Source organism: Lycium barbarum, chromosome 12 (genome assembly GCF_019175385.1).
Source record: "Lycium barbarum isolate Lr01 chromosome 12, ASM1917538v2, whole genome shotgun sequence".
NCBI lineage: Eukaryota > Viridiplantae > Streptophyta > Magnoliopsida > Solanales > Solanaceae > Lycium > Lycium barbarum.
The window spans coordinates 76,142,017-76,166,736 of NC_083348.1; the positions used below are offsets into that span (position 1 = coordinate 76,142,017).

The 24,720-nt window shown below is 37.3% G+C and overlaps 3 protein-coding genes across 3 annotated transcripts; 1 reads left to right on the forward strand and 2 right to left on the reverse strand.

Moving 5' to 3' along the window:
* Positions 1–13,456: 13,456 nt before the first annotated feature.
* LOC132624827 (LOB domain-containing protein 4-like) lies at positions 13,457–18,008 on the forward strand. Its single transcript, XM_060339551.1, has 2 exons — positions 13,457–13,841; positions 17,644–18,008. Exons 1-2 carry the CDS (start codon positions 13,671–13,673, stop codon positions 17,956–17,958), a joined length of 486 nt encoding a protein of 161 aa, XP_060195534.1. The 5' UTR covers positions 13,457–13,670; the 3' UTR covers positions 17,959–18,008.
* A 1,867-nt stretch (positions 18,009–19,875) lies between these two features.
* On the reverse strand, positions 19,876–20,232 carry LOC132624464 (uncharacterized). Its single transcript, XM_060339241.1, has one exon. It carries the CDS (start codon positions 20,230–20,232, stop codon positions 19,876–19,878), a length of 357 nt encoding a protein of 118 aa, XP_060195224.1.
* Positions 20,233–20,969: 737 nt separating this feature from the next.
* LOC132622524 (photosystem I reaction center subunit III, chloroplastic-like) lies at positions 20,970–22,406 on the reverse strand. Its single transcript, XM_060337130.1, has 2 exons — positions 21,931–22,406; positions 20,970–21,361 (listed from the first exon to the last, which is right to left on the reverse strand). The coding sequence occupies exons 1-2, from the start codon at positions 22,305–22,307 to the stop codon at positions 21,052–21,054; spliced, it is 687 nt and encodes a 228-aa protein (XP_060193113.1). The 5' UTR covers positions 22,308–22,406; the 3' UTR covers positions 20,970–21,051.
* Positions 22,407–24,720: the final 2,314 nt, after the last annotated feature.

The following is a 24,720-nucleotide window of genomic DNA, read 5'->3' on the forward strand; positions in this document are numbered from 1 at the left end:
AATCCTTTCTGAAAGGATTTCTAGAAGTTCGCTGTAAACTGAGCACCACGATCTGAAATAATGGGCACTGGTGTCCCATGCAATTTGATAATTTCATTAACATACAGCTTGGCATAATCTTCTACTGAATCTGTGGTCTTGACTGGCAAAAAGTGTGCCGACTTAGTAAGCCGGTCAACGATCACCCAAATAGAGTCATGCCTCCTAGATGAACGAGGTAGACCTGATACACAGTCCATATTGATCATTTCCCATCCATATAGGAATATCAATATTCTGAGCTAAGCCACCAGGCCTCTGGTGTTCGGCTTTCACTTGCTGACAATTCGGACACTTAGCTACAAAATCTGCTACATTCCTCTTCATATCATTCTACCAATAAATCTCCGTAAGATCATGGTACATCTTAGTGGAACCTGGGTGAATGGAATACCTGGAGTTGTGAGCTTCTGACATGATTCGCTCTCTGAGCCCATCTATATCTGGAACACATAATCTACCTCAGTACCTCAAGGTACCATAATCTCCCCCTTGTTCAAAAGCCGTCGTCTTATGGTTGTGAATCCCCTCTCTCAGCTGCAACAAGTAGGGATCACTAAACTGTTTCTCTTTGACTTCAACCACTAAGGAGGAAAGGGCTCTATTCTGAACAACTACGCCGCCATCCTCGGAGTCTAAAAGTCAAACTCCAAGACTAGCCAAACGGTGAACTTCCTAGGTCATAATTCTCTTATCTGCATCAACGTGGACTAAAATCCCTATGGAGCGCCGACTAAGAGCATCGGCTAAAACATTCGCTTTCCCCGGATGATAGAGAATATCCACATCATAATCCTTAACCAATTCGAGCCATCTCCTCTGCCTAAGATTCAACTCCCTTTGCTTGAAGATATACTGCAGGCTTTTATGATCTGTGAAAATATCAACATGCACTCCATACAAATAATGACGCCATATCTTAAGTGCAAAAACTACAGCTGCCAACTCTAGGTCATGAGTCGGATAATTCTTTTCGTGAACCTTGAGCTGACGAGATGCATAAGCTACAACCTTACCATGCTGCATTAAGACACATCGGGGACCAACTCCCGAAGCATCAAAATAAATCACGAACCTTTCGGTTCCTTCTGGTAGCGTCAACACTGGAGCAGAAGTCAATCTCTTCTTCAACTCTTCAAAGCTTCGCTCACAAGCATCTGACCATTGGAACTTAACCTTCTTCTGAGTCAACTTAGTCAACGGAGCAGAGATAGAAGAAAATCCTTCTACGAAGCGTCGATAATATCCTGCCAGACCCAAGAAACTTCTTATATCAGAAACTGAGGTGGGTCTGGGCCAACTCCTTACGACATCAATCTTCTGAGAATCAACTTTAACACCTTCACCTGAGATCGCATGGCCTAAGAACGCCACTGATTTAAGCCAAAACTCACACTTTGAGAGCTTTGAAAAAGGTTCGCGATATTTAAGATTCTGCAACACTATTTTGAGATGTTCTGCATGATCAGCCTCATTATGAGAATACACCAAAATATCATCAATGAAGACAATGACGAATAAGTAGAGATAAGGCTTGAAGACCCTGTTCATAAGATCCATGAAAGCAGCTGGTGCATTTGTCAATCCAAATGACATAACAAGAAATTCAAAATGGCCATAACGGGTTCTGAAAGCGGTCTTCGGAATATCAACTTCCTTAACCTTTAACTGATGATAGCCTGATCTGAGGTCAATCTTGGAATAACATTTGGCGCCCTGCAGTTGGTCAAATAAGTCATCTATTCTAGGAAGAGGGTACCTGTTCTTAATGGTGACCTTGTTCAACTGACGGTAGTCTATACACATGCGTAAGGAAACAAGCTGTCATACCCCAAATCTGACCTTGAATTGGGTCTTATTGTCGAATGGAAACAAGCTCCAAATCTGCCCTGTTTCCTTTTTTATACTTTCAACTTTAGCGGAGAGGATTTAATTACTCTGACCTATATGTGTATCATTTGAGATATGAAAAGGAGTTGATTCTGCCTATAGTCAATATCATTCAAATCTTATCACTGATATGCTGCATAGAACCTTAGGAAAGTCTGAAGCAAGTTTGTTCTGTATTATTGGCTTTGGTCTTAGCTAGTTGAATCTGTAAATTGCCTTAATCCCAAACATTATGGTTTGAACCCATATATTGTCTCCTGTTACCATGGGTATGTAGTGTATTATACATAATTTTAAAAGGGTCTATCTCTATTTGTCTTATTTTGGGTTGAAATTGGTTATGGCTATGAAAACTGACAGTTGTTTATTGCATAAATAGGAAATATCATGTATACATTATGATGTATACATGAGAGTACCCCTGATATATTATATATATAAGTTGTTTATTCTAGAAACTAAGACTGTTTTTACTTCTTCTGTTACTTGGTTTTGCTGCCACCCTATTGTTTTCAAAGGAAATTGATACTACACTCGTTTGAGTATTTCCACTCTCATGGACCATCTACATAGTTACTGCTCTGCCATGAGTTATTATTGTTATTTGTTGCTGTTATCTGATCATACGGCTGCTGTCACAAAGGATATCTTGAATAAATGTCAAACCAAATGGGGGACAAATCCTGTGCTATTTTGTTGCGTTGCTTGCTACACTGGTTGTTGCTATTGGTTGCTACTTATCCTTCCTGAATTGCTGTATATTTGTTAGAATGGTATTATATTTTTGAGTGCTGAAAATGTTACATTTTTTATAGCACTCTTGGGCAGCCAACTACTGATTTTGGCTGTGTAGTTGCAAACTGAGGCTTGACCGTTTAGTGTGAACCTACCTGGGAGCTTGTTTGCCGCCAAGACTTAAGTCTTGATAGGGCGCCCTTGTCTTGAACTTATCATAGCCGTAATTTCTGAGTTTGCTTCTTGTTTGTCACTTGTTTTTTTTTAGCTCCACTGTGGCCCGCTAAGTGTCTAAGTCCAAGCATGATATTCATGTCCCATTTTTTATAGATAATACTGCTTGCTTGCTGTTAATCATGAGCTTGCTTATTTCTTGAACTTGCCTACACTCTATGCAAAGTTTAAATAACTGTCATACTATGTCAAAAAGAACATTGTTAGAATTTACTTCTTTTAATTTCTATAGCATATTTCGTCCCTAAGCTCTTTCCATCTAAATGGTTAGGCAGTCACGTATGTATAAATATATATACATAAGATATACCAAATATCCACGGTATATACATACTCTACTAATTTGTTTTGAGTTATATTTTACATATTTAATCTTATTTATTGATCGTATACTAATTGTTTTCTTCCGTTTTTATGCATGATCATCGCATACGAGTCCAAGCGACTCGTCATCTCTTTCTGCACCTGGCGTCGGGCTAAAAGCCCAACACAACTTCTCTCGAATCAGCCCATATAATGGCAGCCAGTCCACCGCCAAAAAGGAAATAAAATCTGGCTTAAGCCCAATGACGTGAACAGTAACGCAGCAGCAATCCCGGAAATGGGCCAATCTATTCGATTTTGTTTTCTTCTCTACCCTGTTTATTTACTTGTTGTGTATTGTGATTTGACTTATCTTATTTTTTTTATCTCTTAGTTTAGACGAATTATGGGGAATTAATGTGGTTAGTAATGGGTAGTTAATTCAAAGAGAAACTAACAATTAGCCTCTTTAGTTTACGTCAAAAGTTATTTATAGTATCTATAATGTTTATCTTTTAGAATAGTTGATTTTCAAGATAGCAGGACTATATATTTTAGCTAAAAGAAACGTAATTTATGCTTACTATTTTAGAAGTTTAAAACGTCACAAATCTTACACTAATGCTAGCTTATTCTAAGAAATAAAAAGCAAACTAATTCAACAAAACAACCTTTTCACTTTAGTTCTTTTTTTCAACACTCAGAAATACACATTGAAATACATATTTATCTAGAACAACTTTTAAAACTTTACTAAATAACTCTTTTGAATTTTAGTCATTTCCTCCACATATAAACATTACATGTCACGCTTTCTTTTAGTTTATTTTTAACTAAACTCTTTTATGCAATTGCTATTTTCTACAAGTATTATTTTAAACAACGCTATTATACTTTCGTCTTAAAACCTTAACAACATTTATAAGTCGTATTTCAAAAACAACATTAAAAATACTCTTTTATACAAATTATTATTATTATTATTTTACAAGTTCTATTTTAAATAGCATTCTTACATATTTACCTATAATTTTAGCCATACTTACAAAATTACTTTCCTTTTTCTATAATGCTATATTTACATTTAGCCTAATTAATTTTAAGTCCGGTCGGTTAACCATTGTTAATGGGTCTTAAAGGGTGCCTAATACCTTCCCTTTAGACTAACTGAACCCTTACCTAGAATCTTAAGTTTCGCAGACCTTAAACACAATCAACTTTAGATAACTACTTTAATAAACTTTAGGTGTCCTAATTCACCATAAATAATTAGGTGGCGACTCCTAAAATAAACAACAAAAAACAGGAATCTCCAATATGTCGTACCTCTACTTTAACCTCCGGGTAAAAATGGGGTGTGACAATCTGGTCTGAACAACTCTGCTTCACCAACTTCGAACCAACCAATTGGTGATCTACACCTTCGCCCATACAGAGCTTCAAAAGGTGCCATCCCAATGCTAGTATGATAACTGTTATTATAAGAAAACTCAATGAGAGGTAAGTGATCATCCCAATTAACTTTGAAATCCAAGATGCATGCTCTTAGCATGTCTTCCAGGGTCTGAATAGTACACTCTGCCTGGCCATCTGTCTGTGGATGAAAAACTGTGCTGAGGTTCACCTTGGTGCCCAATCCTTTCTGAAAGGATTTCTAGAAGTTCGCTGTAAACTGAGCACCACGATCTGAAATAATGGGCACTGGTGTCCCATGCAATTTGATAATTTCATTAACATACAGCTTGGCATAATCTTCTACTGAATCTGTGGTCTTGACTGGCAAAAAGTGTGCCGACTTAGTAAGCCGGTCAACGATCACCCAAATAGAGTCATGCCTCCTAGATGAACGAGGTAGACCTGATACACAGTCCATATTGATCATTTCCCATCCATATAGGAATATCAATATTCTGAGCTAAGCCACCAGGCCTCTGGTGTTCGGCTTTCACTTGCTGACAATTCGGACACTTAGCTACAAAATCTGCTACATTCCTCTTCATATCATTCTACCAATAAATCTCCGTAAGATCATGGTACATCTTAGTGGAACCTGGGTGAATGGAATACCTGGAGTTGTGAGCTTCTGACATGATTCGCTCTCTGAGCCCATCTATATCTGGAACACATAATCTACCTCAGTACCTCAAGGTACCATAATCTCCCCCTTGTTCAAAAGCCGTCGTCTTATGGTTGTGAATCCCCTCTCTCAGCTGCAACAAGTAGGGATCACTAAACTGTTTCTCTTTGACTTCAACCACTAAGGAGGAAAGGGCTCTATTCTGAACAACTACGCCGCCATCCTCGGAGTCTAAAAGTCAAACTCCAAGACTAGCCAAACGGTGAACTTCCTAGGTCATAATTCTCTTATCTGCATCAACGTGGACTAAAATCCCTATGGAGCGCCGACTAAGAGCATCGGCTAAAACATTCGCTTTCCCCGGATGATAGAGAATATCCACATCATAATCCTTAACCAATTCGAGCCATCTCCTCTGCCTAAGATTCAACTCCCTTTGCTTGAAGATATACTGCAGGCTTTTATGATCTGTGAAAATATCAACATGCACTCCATACAAATAATGACGCCATATCTTAAGTGCAAAAACTACAGCTGCCAACTCTAGGTCATGAGTCGGATAATTCTTTTCGTGAACCTTGAGCTGACGAGATGCATAAGCTACAACCTTACCATGCTGCATTAAGACACATCGGGGACCAACTCCCGAAGCATCAAAATAAATCACGAACCTTTCGGTTCCTTCTGGTAGCGTCAACACTGGAGCAGAAGTCAATCTCTTCTTCAACTCTTCAAAGCTTCGCTCACAAGCATCTGACCATTGGAACTTAACCTTCTTCTGAGTCAACTTAGTCAACGGAGCAGAGATAGAAGAAAATCCTTCTACGAAGCGTCGATAATATCCTGCCAGACCCAAGAAACTTCTTATATCAGAAACTGAGGTGGGTCTGGGCCAACTCCTTACGACATCAATCTTCTGAGAATCAACTTTAACACCTTCACCTGAGATCGCATGGCCTAAGAACGCCACTGATTTAAGCCAAAACTCACACTTTGAGAGCTTTGAAAAAGGTTCGCGATATTTAAGATTCTGCAACACTATTTTGAGATGTTCTGCATGATCAGCCTCATTATGAGAATACACCAAAATATCATCAATGAAGACAATGACGAATAAGTAGAGATAAGGCTTGAAGACCCTGTTCATAAGATCCATGAAAGCAGCTGGTGCATTTGTCAATCCAAATGACATAACAAGAAATTCAAAATGGCCATAACGGGTTCTGAAAGCGGTCTTCGGAATATCAACTTCCTTAACCTTTAACTGATGATAGCCTGATCTGAGGTCAATCTTGGAATAACATTTGGCGCCCTGCAGTTGGTCAAATAAGTCATCTATTCTAGGAAGAGGGTACCTGTTCTTAATGGTGACCTTGTTCAACTGACGGTAGTCTATACACATGCGTAAGGAACCATCCTTCTTTCGGACAAATAAGACTGGCGCACCCCAAGGCCAAACACTGGGCCTAATAAACCCCTTGTCAAGAAGATCCTTCAGCTGGGCTTTTAACTCTTTTAACTCTACTGGAGCCATTCTGTATGGTGGAATAAATATCGGCTGAGTATCGAGAAGTAGATCAATTCCAAATTCAATCTCCCTGTCATGAGGGACTCTTGGAAGATCTTCGGGAAAGACCTCTGAAAATTCATTTACAACTGGGACGGACTGGAGAGTTGAAGTCTGTGCATTTGAATCCTTGACTCGAACTAGGTGGTAGATGTAACCTTTGGAAATAACTTTTCTGGCTTTTAGATAAGAAACAAATCTACCCCTGGGTACTACTGAATTACCTTCCCATTCTATGACTGGCTAATTAGGAAACTCGAATGTTACCACTTTAGTTCTACAACATACTGTGGCATAACATGAAGCTAACCAGTTTATACCCATGATCACATCGAAGTCTACTATTTCTAATTCCGCTAAATCAGCTATGGTTCTGCGGTGATAGACTAAAACTGGGCAACCCTTATCAATACGCCTAGCTATGACTGACTCCCCAACTAAGGTGGACACCTCAAAGGGTTCATACAAATTTTCAGGTTCAATACCAAACTTTTTAGCAACAAAAGGGGTTACATAAGATAAGGTGGATCCTGGGTCAATAAGGGCATATACTTCAAAAGTGAAAACTGTGAGTGTACCTGTGACAACATCTGCTCTAGCCTCTGTATCCTGACGACCTGTCAATGCATACAAACGGTTTTGACCACCGCCTGTATTGCCGGACCTTATCGTGCCACGCCCCTGCTGGGCCTGATTGTAACGAGGAGCTGTTGAATTTATGGACTGCGTCACATTACCTCCAGTACCCTGTCTTGCTGATGGACTGTCCTTCTGAATGTGGTCCTTCTGGCCGCAACCATAGCACGCATTTGTACCCATACGACACTCACCTAAGTGTCTCTTGCTACACTTGTTACAAGCTGGAATAGCATAGGCTGACTAACCCACACTAGCCTGAGAATAAGAACTCGATGGTCTAAAGTTCTGCTTCTTGTCATTTCTGAAATTAGGGACTGGGGTACTAGCTGTAGATGGAGCGGGTCCTGCTGACCTATTCTTAAAGAACTGCCTACCTCCTCCCTGACTAAAGTTACCTGAAGATTTAGCCCTCTTGTTGAATTCTTTATCCTTTTGTTTCTGCAGAGCTTCCTCTTCCTTCAGTTCAGCTTCATTACCTTGTGCAAACGCCAAGATATTAGAGATAGTCATCTTATCATTCTAAGCAGCAGTCTTGGCATCTCTATACAATTTGGGTTTCAACCCCAGTACAAATCCTCTAACCGTTGCCCTCATGTCGGGAACCATGTGAGGAGCATATCTGGACAACGAAATAAATTTGAGATAGCACTCTTGAACGGTCAAGCTACCTTGCCTCAACCTCTCAAATTCCATAGCCTTTGCTTCCCGAACCTAGATAGGCATGAAGTGGCCAAGGAAAGCGTCAACGAACTCGTCCCAAGTAGCAGAAGATGCATCCTCCCCTCGAGATTGTTCCCATGTCTCATACCAAATATGAGTAACATCCTGCAGTTGAAAAGCACCAAACTCTGCTGCCTCAGTCTCAGTGACATGCATAATATGAAACACTTTCTGTAGGCCACCAATATAGTTTTGCGGATCATCCTCAGCCTTAGTCCCTGTGAAAGTTGGAGGTTTCATCCGCAAGAACTCCTGAGTTCTTGAACTGTTTGACCCACCGCTAGCACCTAAGCTAGGGGCTGATTCTTGTCGCTGCGCCTGGTTGGCAACGATCTGAGTAAGCAGCTGGATGGATCCTCTAACATCCATGTCCGAAGTGTTAGGAGGTGTAGCTGTAGGAGCAGTGGGGGCTGCTGTCTGAGTCGGAACAGTCTCTTCGCGAGTCGCCTCTGCAGTAACCCCCTGGCTGGTGGCTGTGGCTTTTCTGGTGTACTTCCTTTTTGCAGGCATTTTCTGAAATATGAAATTCGCACGAGTTAGAAGGATTCCTGAAGCACTGCTCTAACTGCACGATCTAGAGTATGAAAGAAGTGAGACAATCCTGAATGTCTTGGTGGTCAACTATTTATATGTATGGGGCCCTCACACATATAAAAGTGACCTCACTGGACACAGTTTCATAGACTCCCTAAAGACACTTGAACCTAGGCTCTGATACCAAGCTTTGTCACGCCCTAAACCATGGCCTGGGCATAACACGACACTCGGTGCCTGACTGCATGTGACCGAGCGAACCACATGGCTTGCTAAATCATCATGGGGCATACATGAGCGGAAATATAACGTGAAGTGCATGATGAACTTTTATAAAACATAGTAAGTTATAATATTAAACATAAGTACTTGGTTAAGTCATAAATGCGGACAATATCATAAATGAGCCAGACCGGCTAACCAACTTTGGAAGTCTAACATGACACTTGTCTTATCTATGAAACCTCTAACATGAGTCTGAAACACGTAACATACTTGTTGGGACAAGGCCCCCAGCATACCTTTAGATGCAAAACTAAATAAAGAAAGACAATGTCTAAACTCCGAATGAGATGGGGCTCACCAATAAGCTGGTACGTGCAGATCCTAGTAAGAAGAGGCGTCGTCTTGTAAATCCGTACCTGCATCGTGAAATGCAGGCCCCCGAGCAATAAAAGGGGACGTCAGCACATTGAATGTACTGGTATGTAAAGCAACTGAAAGAAATAAAATGGGACATGAAATAATAATGATAGGAATTGAAACTTGGTCATGAACATGAATACATATATATATATATATATATATATATATATATATATATATATATATATATATATATATATATATATAACATGGTAAAAATATCATAAGTAGGGAGAGAAAAAACTTATAACCGATCTATGGTCTGGTACTTGCGTCCCGCCAGCAGAACACTCAGTCCTTGCCAGGAAACATGAGATTCAATAAAATATGAAAGGATCCAATCATTATGAGAGATCATCCGGGACATGGGTGGAGCGATCCTCATCCTACGGTGGCTACGTAGTTTCAGGCTATCTGAAGCCCTCCTCGGTAATTAAAGCAACTCCCAAAAACATGAACATGTAAAATAAGTGGCACTTGCTGCCCATGGTTTTCATGAATATAACTTGCTTGTACATGGATATCATGAATTATAGCTTGTTTGCATGAACTTGTAAAACATGTATAGTATTTTCTTGAAATAGCATAATATATCATAAAATAGCATGCATGAACCCATGGAATGAGATATATGGGTTTTTCATAGATTACAGACAGATTCTTAATAATCATAAAGAAATATTAAGAACTCAAAGATGGAATTATAACAATTCATAGATAATATAATCATGGACATATAATCATGGACATGGACCTAGGGTTATCATGAGCATGGTATAGAAACCCTAGTTTTTCATAAGGATTCATACTTTATGGATTAAGAGGCGTGGGGAAGAACAATGATGTTCCCACACGTAGATAGCAACTCTACATACATGGTAATGCTCCAAACTTGAATTAAAGACTTTAACTTTGAAGAAGATTTCCAAAATCTTGAATCTTGAACCTTGAGATGAGTTTTCTTGAAAACCCTAGGTTAGGAATGATGATTCTTGTTTAGATTACAAGGATATATATTAGAATTGACTTGGAATGATTAGAAAAGGCTTACCTTAGTGTTCTTGATGATGGGAGAGAATAGAAGGTCGTTCTAGGGCTTGGGGGTGTGAAGAATGAAGTGAAAAAGCCTTAAAACGAAGTTTTTAAATTGCTGTCGGACCCATTTTGCGCCCTATTTTACGGCCCATAAAATTTTTACGGACCGTATATCCCACCGTAAATCAATTACAGTGATTTGGGCTTTCTGGACCAATTTTACGATCTAAATATACGGCCTGTATAATTTTCACGGTCCGTATATTCCACCGTAAATCGGCAGAATACTGTTTTAGTAAAATGGGCATAACTTTTTGTACAGATGTCTGTTTGACCTCCATAATATACCGTTGGAAAGATATTTCAAAGATCTACAACTTTCAAGAAGGAAATTTTCCCACATTCCTTACAGATTTTTCGGTATACTCATTTTAATTGAGACATGGTGCAAACTCACTTGAAAACACGCTCCGTAGGGTAGCTTCCGACTTTCCTTTGCTCAAGGACTCTTCTCATGTCTTGATTGGGTTTCAAACACCATTTATACACTACTCAAATTGGGTTCATTATACCCCCGTCTTATGAGTCAAATCTTAGCCCGAATGCACGAGGTGTTACAGTTATGTGTTACAGTCTTCAATTCTAGAATCTTGTATTAGGATTGTTTTATCGAGCTGTACCTTACCAGCTTTCCTAGAAGCAATTGTCATAGATATAAATGTTTGTCAAATTTAGCTTCAAGTTGAGGGCAACATGAAGTGGGCTCAATAGTATAGGGGAGATTATTGAGATAGGAATTAGAGTTAGTTCCTAGATTACAGAGTTTGTAATTTGAATTATCATAGGTTCACAGTTGTAGTGGAGTTTTGGGAAAAATCCTGCAGAGATGTAGGTTGTGGATTTTTCATCTTTGTGGGCCGGGTCGTTTACATGTAAAAATATTGTGTCCCGACTTTCATGTTCTTTATTATTTCGCAAACGTTAGCTTCGAACAGGTAAAGTAACTTGGTCTATCCTATACGCGAAAATCGGGTATAACTTTGAATAGATACTTAGTCGCGTAAAATATCAATGCGAAACATGCACAACTTTTTCCCCAAGAGTAATCAATGTGAACATAAAAACGAAAGGGAAAGCCAACCGAGTTTGAACAAAAATAGTACTTCTAAAACCAAATTTGTTCTTATAAATTTTGAACCTAGAGTATCTTAAAACTAAAATTTCGATAATTTGTCTTCTCAAGGCATGGAACTGTAATCCTAAATTTTTTTTGCAAATCACAGTATTATTTGGTAAGAGTTGAAATTTTATGGGATATCCTTTTATTTCCATGTTTGGTTCCTTTTTATTTGCTCTGTTTAATCTCTTTTGTAGTTTTTGTTAATGGGTGGGGTTGAATGTTTGTAGATAACACATGGAGAACAAACGATGCGTGAAACATAAATCAAAGGAGCGGATTCTTTTGATACTTATTAAACATGTGCATTGGATCTATAACCAAAGAGTCCAAATTATAAAAGTCATCCATTTACATTCGAGAAAGACAAGAAAGATGCCATTACTATTTCCAAAAATTCAAATTGAGGAAACATGTCAAGTACTGTAGTTGCAAGAAGCATGCAAAAGGAATCAGTCAACTAAAATTATAGTACGTCGTACATTATTATAGTCTTTGGCAGTATTTATCTGACTTTAATTTGTAAGCTTCCTCTAAATGGGCATGATACTTCGAGTTATATTTCTTCCAAGGAAAAACATCAATTTCATTTTTGAACTCACACTTTGTCGGGAAAGAAAGGAAAGTAACTTAGCCGAAGAAAGGACTGAAAAGAAAGATAGGTGGTCAAAATGGGTAACGGGCTAACGGCAAAGGCAAAATTTAGAGGTTCAACGTTTTATATTTCCTGTAATATATAAAAAAAGACCTACATATATAAAAATTAACCTATCCAGTAACGGAGTCAAATGAAACCCTTTTGCCCTTCTAGATCGACCTCTAATCGGAGGCATGGTGGGATGGATGACATCCTTGCACCACTAATAAAAATTTCGAGTTCGAACACTAAGAATAAAGAAATTTCTAACAATAAGCAATGTTTCTCTCTAGCTTAATTGGTATTATGTGACATGAATTTAAATTAGACGAATTAATGTATGTTGTTACAATAATAAAAAAAATAGGTGTGAAAGGAAGTTATTTTTCTATTCATTTAACTAAAGAAGTAGACCTAGCAATTACTTTGTTCTACATTAGTTACTTTACTGTTTTTCTCTTTGCAAACCAAACAAGAAAAGGAGAACTTCTGAAACCTTACTTTTTCTTTCCTTTATATCTAGTTCTCAAATAAAGGATTCTCCCCCTTCTTTTTTGCCCTTTCTGAGCAACCTTAAAAAGAAAAATAATATAACAGATCATATTGCCTCCTCGTTTTGTTTATTAAATTTCTCGACCACTTCTTAATAGAAAGTAAAACTGGAAAATAGCACCAAATATTAAAAAGAAAAGAACTTGGGATTTGAATTCAATGCATAAATTATTCAATTGACTCACAATAATGTACAGTAACACTTAATATTGTTTTAAGCAGAAAAGTAAGCAGCTACATGGGCAACCCCACAGAACTCTTAAATTTCTTTTCAACTTTTCCATTTAAATAGTGAGAAAGGTATGTGCTAAGCTTGAAGTTTAAAATTGGGACGAGGAAATGTAAAAAGAATTTTTGAAAAATAAAAGAAAGGGATGGCGCCAAAAGTTGTCTTATCAGGAGAAAATGCTTTTAATCAGTTAGACCAAAATTTGTAGACTTCCAACTTTGGGACCCTCACGCATCCTCTTTCCAATAAGTTTGTACCAACAATATAAATATACTTTACACTATTTAATCATTTAAAAAATATTACGTAATTTATTCATAATAAATAAAATAATAACATAAAATATAATAAGTTATCTGATACAACATGTAAAAGATATATTGAGTTTTGATGTATATAAGTCAGACGCTAATAAAATAATCCCTTGAATTTGCATAGTTCCGCTTAGCATGCATAAAAAACCATCATCTTCTATATCCCACCTGCCTTCCCTTTTCCATTCCTATTCTTTTTCTCCAAATTTTCTTTCTTCCTATATATACATACCAACCCTTAACCTAGCTAGTTAAGTTCTTTAATTTACTTTTATGTCTCTCTCCTTCAAGAAGTGTCAAACAGCATACTATAATTAATATTATTATTAAGAAAGGCAGCAAAATGAAGGAATGTGGGAAGAATAGCAGCTCACCATGTGCAGCTTGCAAGTTATTGAGAAGAAGATGCGGGCATGACTGTGTATTTGCACCTTATTTCCCTGCTGATGAACCCCACAAGTTTGCCAATGTTCATAAGGTTTTTGGTGCTAGTAATGTCAGCAAGATGTTACAGGTTAACTTTCTCCACTTTCTATATGTCTTATTTTATTTTCCAACTTTAATATGCAATCGTTTTCAAAAGAAAATGGAAAATCTTGATCTCCACTAATTATGCCTACTGCCTAGATATATACATTCCTCATGCACAAGATGACTATATATCGTCTTCAATTCAACACCTTCCCTATTTTGTGTCTATGGGATTTTCTCTGTGTGGCCTATAGTTCTAACCGTGGAATCAGTGATTTTGATGCTTGCGTTAGTGTAGGCTTCTTACATTACACTCCTTTGAAGCTACATGAGCACTGGCTCCTAGATTTGTCCATTGAGCTGCTTTTTTTTTTTTTTTTCTTTCTTTCTTTTCCTTTGTTTTTTGGGTGCCGAAGGATATATAGTGGCTAAACACGATTTAGCATAATACCACTACAACAAAATATGCTTTTAGCGGCAATTAGTTTGCGGCAATAACTTAATTTCCTCTAATTATATTCTAAAATCAATTATTACCGGCAATACCAAACTTTAGCCCTAATAATAAATGTCGTTAAAGGCTTTAGCGACCTTGGATTTAATGACATTAACCAATTACTAGTAAATGTTTTTGTGGCAATAACTGTTGCTGCTAAACGGAGAATATATTGCCACAAAAAACTTCTTTTGGTGTGTTGTACGTAGTATTGAACATGAGATGGATCTAAAGACTAGCTTAGTTAAATATTGCATACAGAAGTTACATGCACTTGGTCTGAACATGCTAATAGAAAGATAATGTAGTTAACATATGACCACATGCAATAAAATCCAAAAAGTAGGATCTAAATATAAGCATAACAGACAAATATACATGATAAAAAATCAAACTTTTTTTTTAATCCTGAATAATGCTAATTCATTTTCTCCAAGTACATATAGTTTCTATGTTGGTCGACCCTAATTCGCTTAATTAATTATCCTAAATTATATACTCTTTCTTAAAGTGCGCCAAATACTCTTCATGGTTGAGCCCACGGGTATAAAAAGTAGTGGCAATTCTAACCATATCTGTCCCTCCACTGATAAAATGTGCCAAACATTCGCATAAGAAAACCAATAGACTACTACCGATTTCTTTCTTTTCAAGTTAACATTTGAACCTTATAAGGTTATTTTGGTCATATTTTCTTGTGTATGCATATATTTTCTTAAAATATATACTTCCTCCATCCCAAAAAAAATTGTTCACTTTTGACTTTGCACAAAATTTAAGAAATAAAGGAAGACTTATGAAATGTGTGATCCAAAACAAGCCTTAAATATTTGTGTGACTGTAAATCATTTTCTAAATATAAAAAGGGAACAATCTTTTTGGAACAAACTAAAAAGGAAAGGAGGACAATCTGTTTGGGAGAGAAGGAGTAGTATTTAACAAAACTACCTTTTATTTCTCAAGTTTCACTTTTCTAGACCATATTTTGGCAGTAGAAAGAGAAGAAGCAAGAGATACTTTCTATAAAGAATAAGTATGATCTTGTTGATGAACACATTTGTGACTCAGACTGGAATTGAACTTTATTCACCACTTCGGTGTGGTCTAATTTTCATGCTTTATTACGAAAAAAGAAAAAAAATATATGGTTAAGGGTTTATAAAAATTTCACTTTGATATTATTTGTAATCATGTAATTAGTCGGCATATTAATTAGTCGGCATAAGCTTTATTATGCACAAGTTGTGGAGTCGTTGGAGGGGGGGAACAAAGATATACGTTTGTTAGTTGAAAAACCGTTTCATTTGTCAAATCTGGAAAAAGTTATAAGTAGTCTATGTTTATGGTCCCACATAAAACCCTAGATATTATTTAATCTAATCAAGAAAATAATGGTAGCTGGAACATTTTGGAGATCATATTTGGAGCCATAAATTCCATTGTCTAACTGTTTTCTTTCTCTATAATTTATTTGTGGGAAAAGGGTAAAAAATATTCCTCTACTTTGGAAAAAAGAATTAAAAATATCTTTCAAACTTATTTTAGGTGAAAAATACTCCTCCCGTTATTAAACTTTTCAAACATACCTCTCTTTTAATAGAAATATCCAAACTCCCCAAATACCCTTTTTTTTTTTACTTGACCCAATAAAATATTAACCCTAATCAACCAAACAATACCCAAACGTAAACATCCCTTCATCGGCATTAGAGAGAGGGAGGGAGAGAGAGAGAGAGAGAGAAGTGAGGGTTCCCATAGTAAAGGGAGTGTCGTTGCCGGCAGTGATGAGGTAGCTTAAAGAATCGTTATTAGTTGTGTTTGGGGGTAGAAAGTAGCATTGAGGAGGAGTCGATTGAGGTACGGGAGGAACCAATGTGTAGTTATAGTTCAGTGCAGCACCGTTGGAATGCGGAGAGGGACTCAGAGAGTTTGAGGAGATTGATTATGGTCGATTACTTTAAATGTGTTGGTAATTGTTGCGATTCCAACTGTTTCTGCTGCGAAGCATTTTCTATTTGTTTATGTTGAGTGGCCAATAGTGGTTGTGACCCATTTGCTTATTTAGCATATTGACATCAAAAAATCGAATCTTGATAAGTACCCACATACAGAAATGTGTTAAAACAACCAATATGAGTATCGTTTGGTTGATTAGTGGTTAATACTTTATTGGGTCGGGTCAAAAAAATGGGTATTTGGGGGGGGGGGAGGGGGGGGGTGGATATTTTTATTTAAAGAGGGGTATGGTTGAAAAGTTTAATAACGGAAGGAGTATTTTTGATCCAAAATAAGTTCAGAGGATATTTTTAATCTTTTTTTCAAAGCAGAGGAATATTTTTGACCCTTTTCCCTTTATTTATTTATTTATTGTGAAGAAATATGTCTAACTTATGCATCAAATATGAATTCTGTTACTATCAAGGTGGACACGTGAAGTTTTTCCTGTCGTCATTTCTCATAAAATTTCTTGGGTTGTTAAATGGTCTGCTATTTTAACAATTAAAGGCCGAAAGATTCAACTTACTTCAAGAAAAACAAACACACTTATGTTCTTTTGACCACAAATATATGTTGATAGTCACATATCACCTCTTACCATAATTAAAGACTTCTCTGGTTTGACCTTTAAAAAAAAAGGTGATTTCTCTTTCTCTTTCTCTTTTTCCTTTTTCTCTTCATCTTTTTTCGAGTAACACTCCATTAGTTATTTTCAGAAAATATTATGACACAAAAATGATGTCAATATGACATACTCTTGGAAGTCAATATTCTCTTAGGTCCTCAAAAGCCAAGCCCATTAATGAGCCTGCCAATCTAATTAGTAAGCCCATTGGGTTTCTGCCATTATAATCCAACTTTATAACAAAGCACGTTATAGCTACGAATGATAAGTAATTGATAAGTAGTGTTCTTTTGTCCGGAAATTACATCAAGTGACCTTGGAAATGGATGATCTTGACTTTTGACTTTGCTTGTCCTATGGACAATTCAAGATCAAAAATCAAAGTTTGTTAAACTGTCTCAAAAAGAGACAACCAATGAAAATTTTACCTTTTTGGATAAATTTATGGACCTGGTGTGAACAAGGTTTTGGACATGTTACTGGATGAGCTGGGACACATCAAACTCTCTCCACAATTTGTCTCCATAATGGAAAATTACGCGATATCTCTTTCAATTAGTCTATAACAGTGTCACAGCAAAGAATCCTTTATTATTTTCTTCTACATCATTATTTTTCTCATAATATATCTAGTTCAACGTGTGTACTATGTAGTTTATGATTTACATTTCTAGCGAAATTTGGATTAAGTTGATTAAACTTCAAGTCAAATTGTGGAAATTGCAGGAACTGCCAGAGCACAAGAGGGGAGATGCAGTGAGTAGCATGGTGTATGAAGCTAATGCTAGAGTTAGAGATCCAGTTTATGGATGTGTTGGGGCAATATCATCTCTTCAACAACAGATCGATATGCTACGAACCCAACTAGCCATGACCCAAGCTGAGGTGGTCCAATTAAGGCTAAGACAATCAACATCCATTACTAATAGCCCACCAAATAGTGGGTCTCCCATTATGGGCTCACAGCCCAAAGGATATTTCGATATGGATTTGGATGCAGAACAGTCCAATGGCTTCAATGAGCCCATGTGGCCATATTAGATGAGTTTTGTCTTTTTCAAGTTTAAAAATGCTGTGTCCTTTTGCCTCTATATCTTTTTCTTATAAGAGCAAAGGTGATGATTAGGTTGCTGTTTGGGAGTGTGTTAGAAAGAAATCAAAACCCTTCATGGGGTGTGTTAGCATGAGTGCATACAAAACCCTTCAAGTGGTGTTGACCTTTTGGCCGAAAAGATTATATCATCTTTGTTACTGTGTATATATGAAACTACTATAATACTATGTAATAGGAAAATTTTCTAAGGGGACATTGTGCTATTGTCCCAAACTTGTTGGAAGAAAGATATCCCTATATATGTTGATTTTGTCTCCCAGTCTTATTTTGCTGCGAAACCATCTCTAAATCTATGTATGTCAATTGCGTGGACATTTAGTCGTAAAATTTAAGTTGTTAATTAAAGATAGTACACTTCCGGTTACTTAATTATGTCTTCAACACGTCTTGTCACGTGTTTGTTGATTATCACATTGGACATTTTTAATATGACGTTCAAATTGTGTATGAATGTAGGTTTTTAAAGCTAAGAATTTCGCATAGATGTCGGATTTCTTAGCCAAAGGAAAAGTCTATAAAAACTTCGAAAAATCATCCATAAAAAGAACATAATATCGATGACCCAATGAACTTAACACGGTAGAGGTCCACAAATCACTATGAATAATATCAAATGGCATCAAAGTTTCGGAAATAGAAGAATCAAACGGCAACTTAATGTGTGTACCAAGAACTCAAGAACGACAAATACTAGAATGACTAGATTTATTACATTCAATGCTTTTATTAAGCCTAAGACAATCTAAGATAGAATTTCCCGAATGACCCAAACGAGCATGCCAAAAAGGAGAGGACAACGCCGCAAAGGTTGATGGAGTGGTGGTTGGATATTTGATGGTGGTGACTGGATAAAGATCTCCCCGACTATCACACAGCATTAGTGCCATCCCCGTCTGAAAATCCTTCACAGAAAACCCATATGGATCAAATTCAACAGCCACATAATTATCAGTAGTAAACTTCCTTACTGAAATTAAATTCTTAATGAGTATAGGAGCATGTAAGACATTCCGCAAGGATAGATGGGGGGTTTGGGGGAGGCAAACTAGTATGACCACAACCACGAATTGGAATCGAATGACCATTTCCCACAACAATACCATTATTTTGATTGCTCAAATTAAAATAAGACGAGAGATTACCGTCCGAGGATGTCATATGAGAAGTGGCCCCGGTATCCATGTACCAATTTTGATTGGGTGGGTTCAAGTCATGGTGTGCATTGCGGACTCAATATCGGTTGGAACATACGACCCATGAGGGGCCACTGCTGCCGTGTAGAGCTGTTGGGCTGGAGGAGGGCCCAATATACCCTGCTGTCGTGGCGGGACTGGCGGAGGAAGAGCCCAAGAAGCCATCGGGTACAGGTAGGGGGGAGGAGCAGCCCATTGAGGCTGCGGGACCCACTGCCAGTGACCAAACTGGCCGGCAGTCCACTGCTGCGAAGGGGAGCCCGCTGGCTGCTGACCGCCACTGCTTCGGGCTGAACCACCGCGGCTGCCGGTGAATTTTTCGCCACCTGAGCCGCGGCCAGAGCCTCCCTTACGGCTAGTTCCATAATTTTGGCCGCGGGAATTTTTGGGTTTCCTTCGGCGTCAGCTTGTGTTGTCCGAGGGCAGTGGCGCGTCGTCGACCGAGGCTACCATAGCCGAACCAGACCCGTGAGACACCATTGCCGCGAGTTCACGTTCTTCCAAAATAAGGGAAGACCGAGCCTCTGTGAATGGGGGGAGCGGCTTTGCATGGTGAATTTGTGTCCCAACCCCTTTGTACGCTTCAGTGAGACCCGATACCAGTTGAAGGACAAGGCGGTTATTCGTCACGGGAGCCCTGACGTTTTTCAGTTAATCTGCAAGGCTCTTGAGACATTGACAATAGGCGGAGGCATTGGGAAAATCCTCCATACGAGTCGTCGTGAATTCTTGTTCGAGAGTCACCGCACGAGAAGTTTGATGATCTTGGAATATATCACGTAAGCGAACCCAAGCGTCCATGGCAGTAGCGTCTGGTTCGATGACGGCGTTCAACAGATCATTCGAAATTGTCGAATATATCCATTGAAGCACGGTGGCGTCAATGGTCATCCATAATTCGACTTCCTCATCAGTTTTGGGAGCCGGCTTCTCCTTACCTTTGGGTGGAGGAATGATGTGATGAAGAACCTTGGGAGAACGAGCATGAATTTTGAAAGCTCGGCCCATGTTCCGTATTGTGAGTTCTCCATCTCAAGAGTAACAGAGATGTGATTCTTGATATTGGAGACCGCGAGGGCCGGGTGGAACGAGGGCTTAGCTGGAGTAGTAGGTGTGTTGGCCATGGCGGGAAAAGGGGCGACGGCTTGAGGAAGGAGAAAGAGGGACTAAGGCGTAGCAGAAGGAGGAAGAAGAAAGAAACCCTAATCTGATACCATGTAAGAAATATTTTCCGTGTTTCCTTTCATTACTTGAATTGGTTTATATACAAAATATTCTAACCTAAAATAGGAGATTACAAAATATACAAAATATGCTAACCTAAAATAGTAGACTACAAAATATTCTAACTAATATTTACATAATCTATCAGCTGAGGTTTCTTTATTATGAGCCTACTATATCACAATTCTTTTTGATAATGAATGATGATGAGAGACTCAAAACTAGAACTTCTCTTTGTTCTAAACCATGTAAAATTATGTAATCATCTCATACATAATTTATGTATGGCGGTGAGACGTATGTATTCAACATTAATGTTCCGTATCGACTTGCATTATATCCTCCTCCGAGCTTGGATTACGCTAGTTACTACTTACTAGCTGTACTAGAATCCCTTTTATTTTTTCCATCGTAAAAGAAGTTTGCGCTGAAGTCTGCATACTTTTATTCAATACATAGAGGAAGTTTTGGTACGATTTTACTTCTTCATTTGTGAAGACAACCTAGCAATCACCACGTAGTATAGGAAATTCACATTCTTTCATAATATAAACAAGTGAAATTACAATTCCACGAGTCTCCAGCATGAGAAAAAAAATTAAATTAGACATTAGGGTCGATGAGTTCTCCATTCAATAACTCTCTGTAAGCAGCAACTGGCCAGCTGAAACCTCTCCAGACAAGCTTGTTAGCCAAAGGAACATCAATGATAATCTCCTTCATTGTTGGTTTCTTTTCATCTCTTACTGCAATCAAGTAGCTTCTTCCAACCCATCCAATCCAACCAGCAATGTACAAGAAGAGGATTCCTGGTGTGATGAATTCACCCCAGTGCCTTTGGTCTCCACTCACTATCAAGTGTGGCAATCCATCTGATCCACACAACAGTCCTTGTTTCCCATAGTTGTCAAACCTGCAACAACCATTTTATCATTCAATATGATTTATGCATGAAAAACAATTAATTAGTGCTCCCTCCATCACAATTTATGTGACATTTTCACTAAGAGCTAATTCAAGCAATTTTCGAAATAAATTTGATCAGATCATCTCAATATATTAAAATTCACAATTCAATAATTCAAAATTAAACAAAAAGTATTACTCCCTTTGTCCCAATTTATGTAGCACCCCACAACCCCCTCCCCCCCCCTCTTTTTTTTTTTTTTTTTAACTTTGTTCACCTTTCTATAAACTTCAACTTTAAAATTCTCATTTTCATCAAATGATTTATAATTACACAAATTTAAGGTTTGTTTTAGACCACATATATGAGAAGTTTCATTTTTTCTTAAACCTTTTGTCAAGTCAAACGGTGCCGCATAAATTGAGACGGAAAAAGTGCTAAGTTCATATCCTTCTCATGTCAATATGATAAAAGATAAGTTTTAAAATGTTAGTGTAAATTTCCTAATTTGAAACTCAAACAATGTCATATAAATTAGGACGGAGAGAAAATAACTTATGCTAACAAAGACAAACCTGCGTTTAGTTTTCTCAACGGTGGCCTTAATAGCAAGGGCAGGAGCACTATCAGGTGCATAGAGTTTTAGAGAATTCTCAAGTTTCTTGATTGATTGCTTCTCCCTCTTAGCAAACTGCTTTGAATCCTTGCAAGGAGTGAGCCCAGAGATGTCAGCAGAAGCAGGAAGCACAGGTGCTGACAACAGAATAGAAGACAAAGCAAGTGCTGCTGAGAATGCCTTTAATGATGAAGAACTTTCCTCTGTTGAGTTAGAAGAAGGGGTTTGGTTTGAAGAGCATACTATAGTTGAAGTTCTTGGTTTTGTGCTAAACTGAGAGCTAAACTTAGATGTTGCAATGGGTTTTGAAAGGTTTGTAGGAATTGTAAGAGACATGGTGTTTTCTTTTATTTTTTTTCCTCTCTTTTTTGATGGTGTTATTTTCAAGAAAAAGAGAGGAAGAAGGAGGAGATTGGAGTGTGGAGAGTAGAGTGTAGGTATGGTTTTAGAATTTGTGGAAGAATGTTGATGAAGGGAGAGGATAAGGTAGGGAAATGGAGTTTAAAGGGAGCTTAGGTGGAGGGATTTGATTGGATAATTGAGTTGGATTTTGTGAAGTTTGGAGATTTTCTGAATTTTTTATCTATCTGTGGAAGAGCAAGATCCAAGGATGTAACAGATAAAGATATGCTTCTTTTGGAGCCATATGCTGAGGACCTAAATGGACATGCCATTTGAGGCTTAGGCAAATCTACATCCATTATTAATAGCCCACCAAACAGTTGGATCTCCAATTATGTTCTCCCTGTCCCAAGCATATTTCCATATGGATTTAAAAGTAGACCAGTCCAACGGATTCAATGAGTCCATGCGTTAAATGAAGAAGAATTAATCTAAATAGTCATGTACCCATTCACTGAAAATAAAAGTAGCATGCGGATGTATAATATGTAGTGGAGTATAATTTTTGTATAATATGTGGATAAACGTGTATAATGAGCGTATCATTTATGTATATTATAAAAAATAAATAGTAAATATAGCCGGCTGTTTGTATAAAGATATCCTTCAGTTCATTCAATTCGGTGACTTAGATTTTTTCAATTTAGAAAAAAAGTAGTACTAACTTTCTTGTTTGTCTTAAGGGTTGGCTGGATGGCAGAATTAAAAGAAACCATAACAAATCTTCACCATTTTGAGAATTGACAGGAAGTTAGTTGTCTATTAAAATTTGAACTGCGAATGTAACTTTTTTTTTTTAAAAAAATTCAATATACCACTTTAATGTTAACTCATAAAGAACAAAACAAATGTAGAGGGGGCACATTACCTTACCCTCTAATCAACTATGAGTGATTGGGTGGACCAACCTCTACTTAGTTAAGTAATTAGAAATGAGGGAAAACGTGTAAACAAGTAACTATGTACAGATCACTAAGCTCAAGGTGTCTTAAAGTTTATCTCTGTTGCTTTCAATTGCCTAATTCGAAAGGATACCAATTCCCATTTATCGAGCTGGATGAGTCCTCTAACTTGCTTTAGAAGCCTGTCATGTAAAGCTCTCCATGTAATAAATGTCAATCTTGAATGATACTTGTTTTTGCCATATTTTCGTATCCATACTTGATTGTTTTTTCTTGTGTCTTACTAGCTCCCACGCTGAGGCTACTGAGAACTTGCCAATGCCAAGTGCTAGTGTTAAGTACTCTCCTTAAGCAGGATATTTCTGGGTTTTTACTCCATCGGGTAAATGACTACAGAGGCGTCCCATTTTTGTGAGGCGTCTCATTTAAGCCCGTTAACCGGGTCAAACCGCACCGGACCGGTAACCGGTTATGGAACCGACCGGTTTCCGGTTAAAAAACCGGAACCGGCAACCGGTTTCCGGTTAAAAAACCGGAACCGGCAACCGGTTTCCGGTTCAAACAGTCCAGAACCCCCTTTTTTTTGTTTTTCGTATAATATATATATATTATAATATTTACTAGTATATTGTAGGTATATTTACATATGTTATATAAGTTTATAAATAAAGTTTAAATATTTACTGACTAACAGGCTAACAGCAAGTCAGCAATACAGCATATACGTGTATATACTTGAAAAATAACTAAAGTATATTAAGAATATACTTATAATATATAGTATATGTTTAAGTATACATATACTATACTTAAACATATAATATACATATAACTATATAAGTATAACTTAAACATATATATATATATATATATATATATATATATATATATATATATATATATATATATATATATATGTATACTATATATTATAAGTATATTCCAAATATATTTTATGTATACTATATATCCTTAATATATATTATATGTATACTATAATAGATATTCTTAATATATTTTAGTTATTTTTCAAGTATATAACTTTCTAATTTTTAATTTAAGTAGATGTATATTATAAGTATATTCTTAGTATATTTTAGGTATATTCGTAACTTAATAAAAGTAAAAATACGAACACAAGTAAATAGAAGAAATCTCAATAAGCCATATATTTTATTCATTCTTGGATAACATTTATTTGCAAGTTGTAGTTTTTTTTAACTTGCAAATAATACATAAGTTGTAAAGAAATAGTAGAATAATAAAATCACCAATTCTGAATCATTTCGTTAATTTCCCCCATATCGTATTCGGCCATGGAAATATCTTCAAAGTCTTCCATTTGGTCCGGTCCACTTGCTGTCAAATCTTCAATTTCTTCCTCTTCGCCTTCCTCCGCTTTTAAGTTTTGGTTGCGTCGCTCCGATCTAATCCAATCACGAATG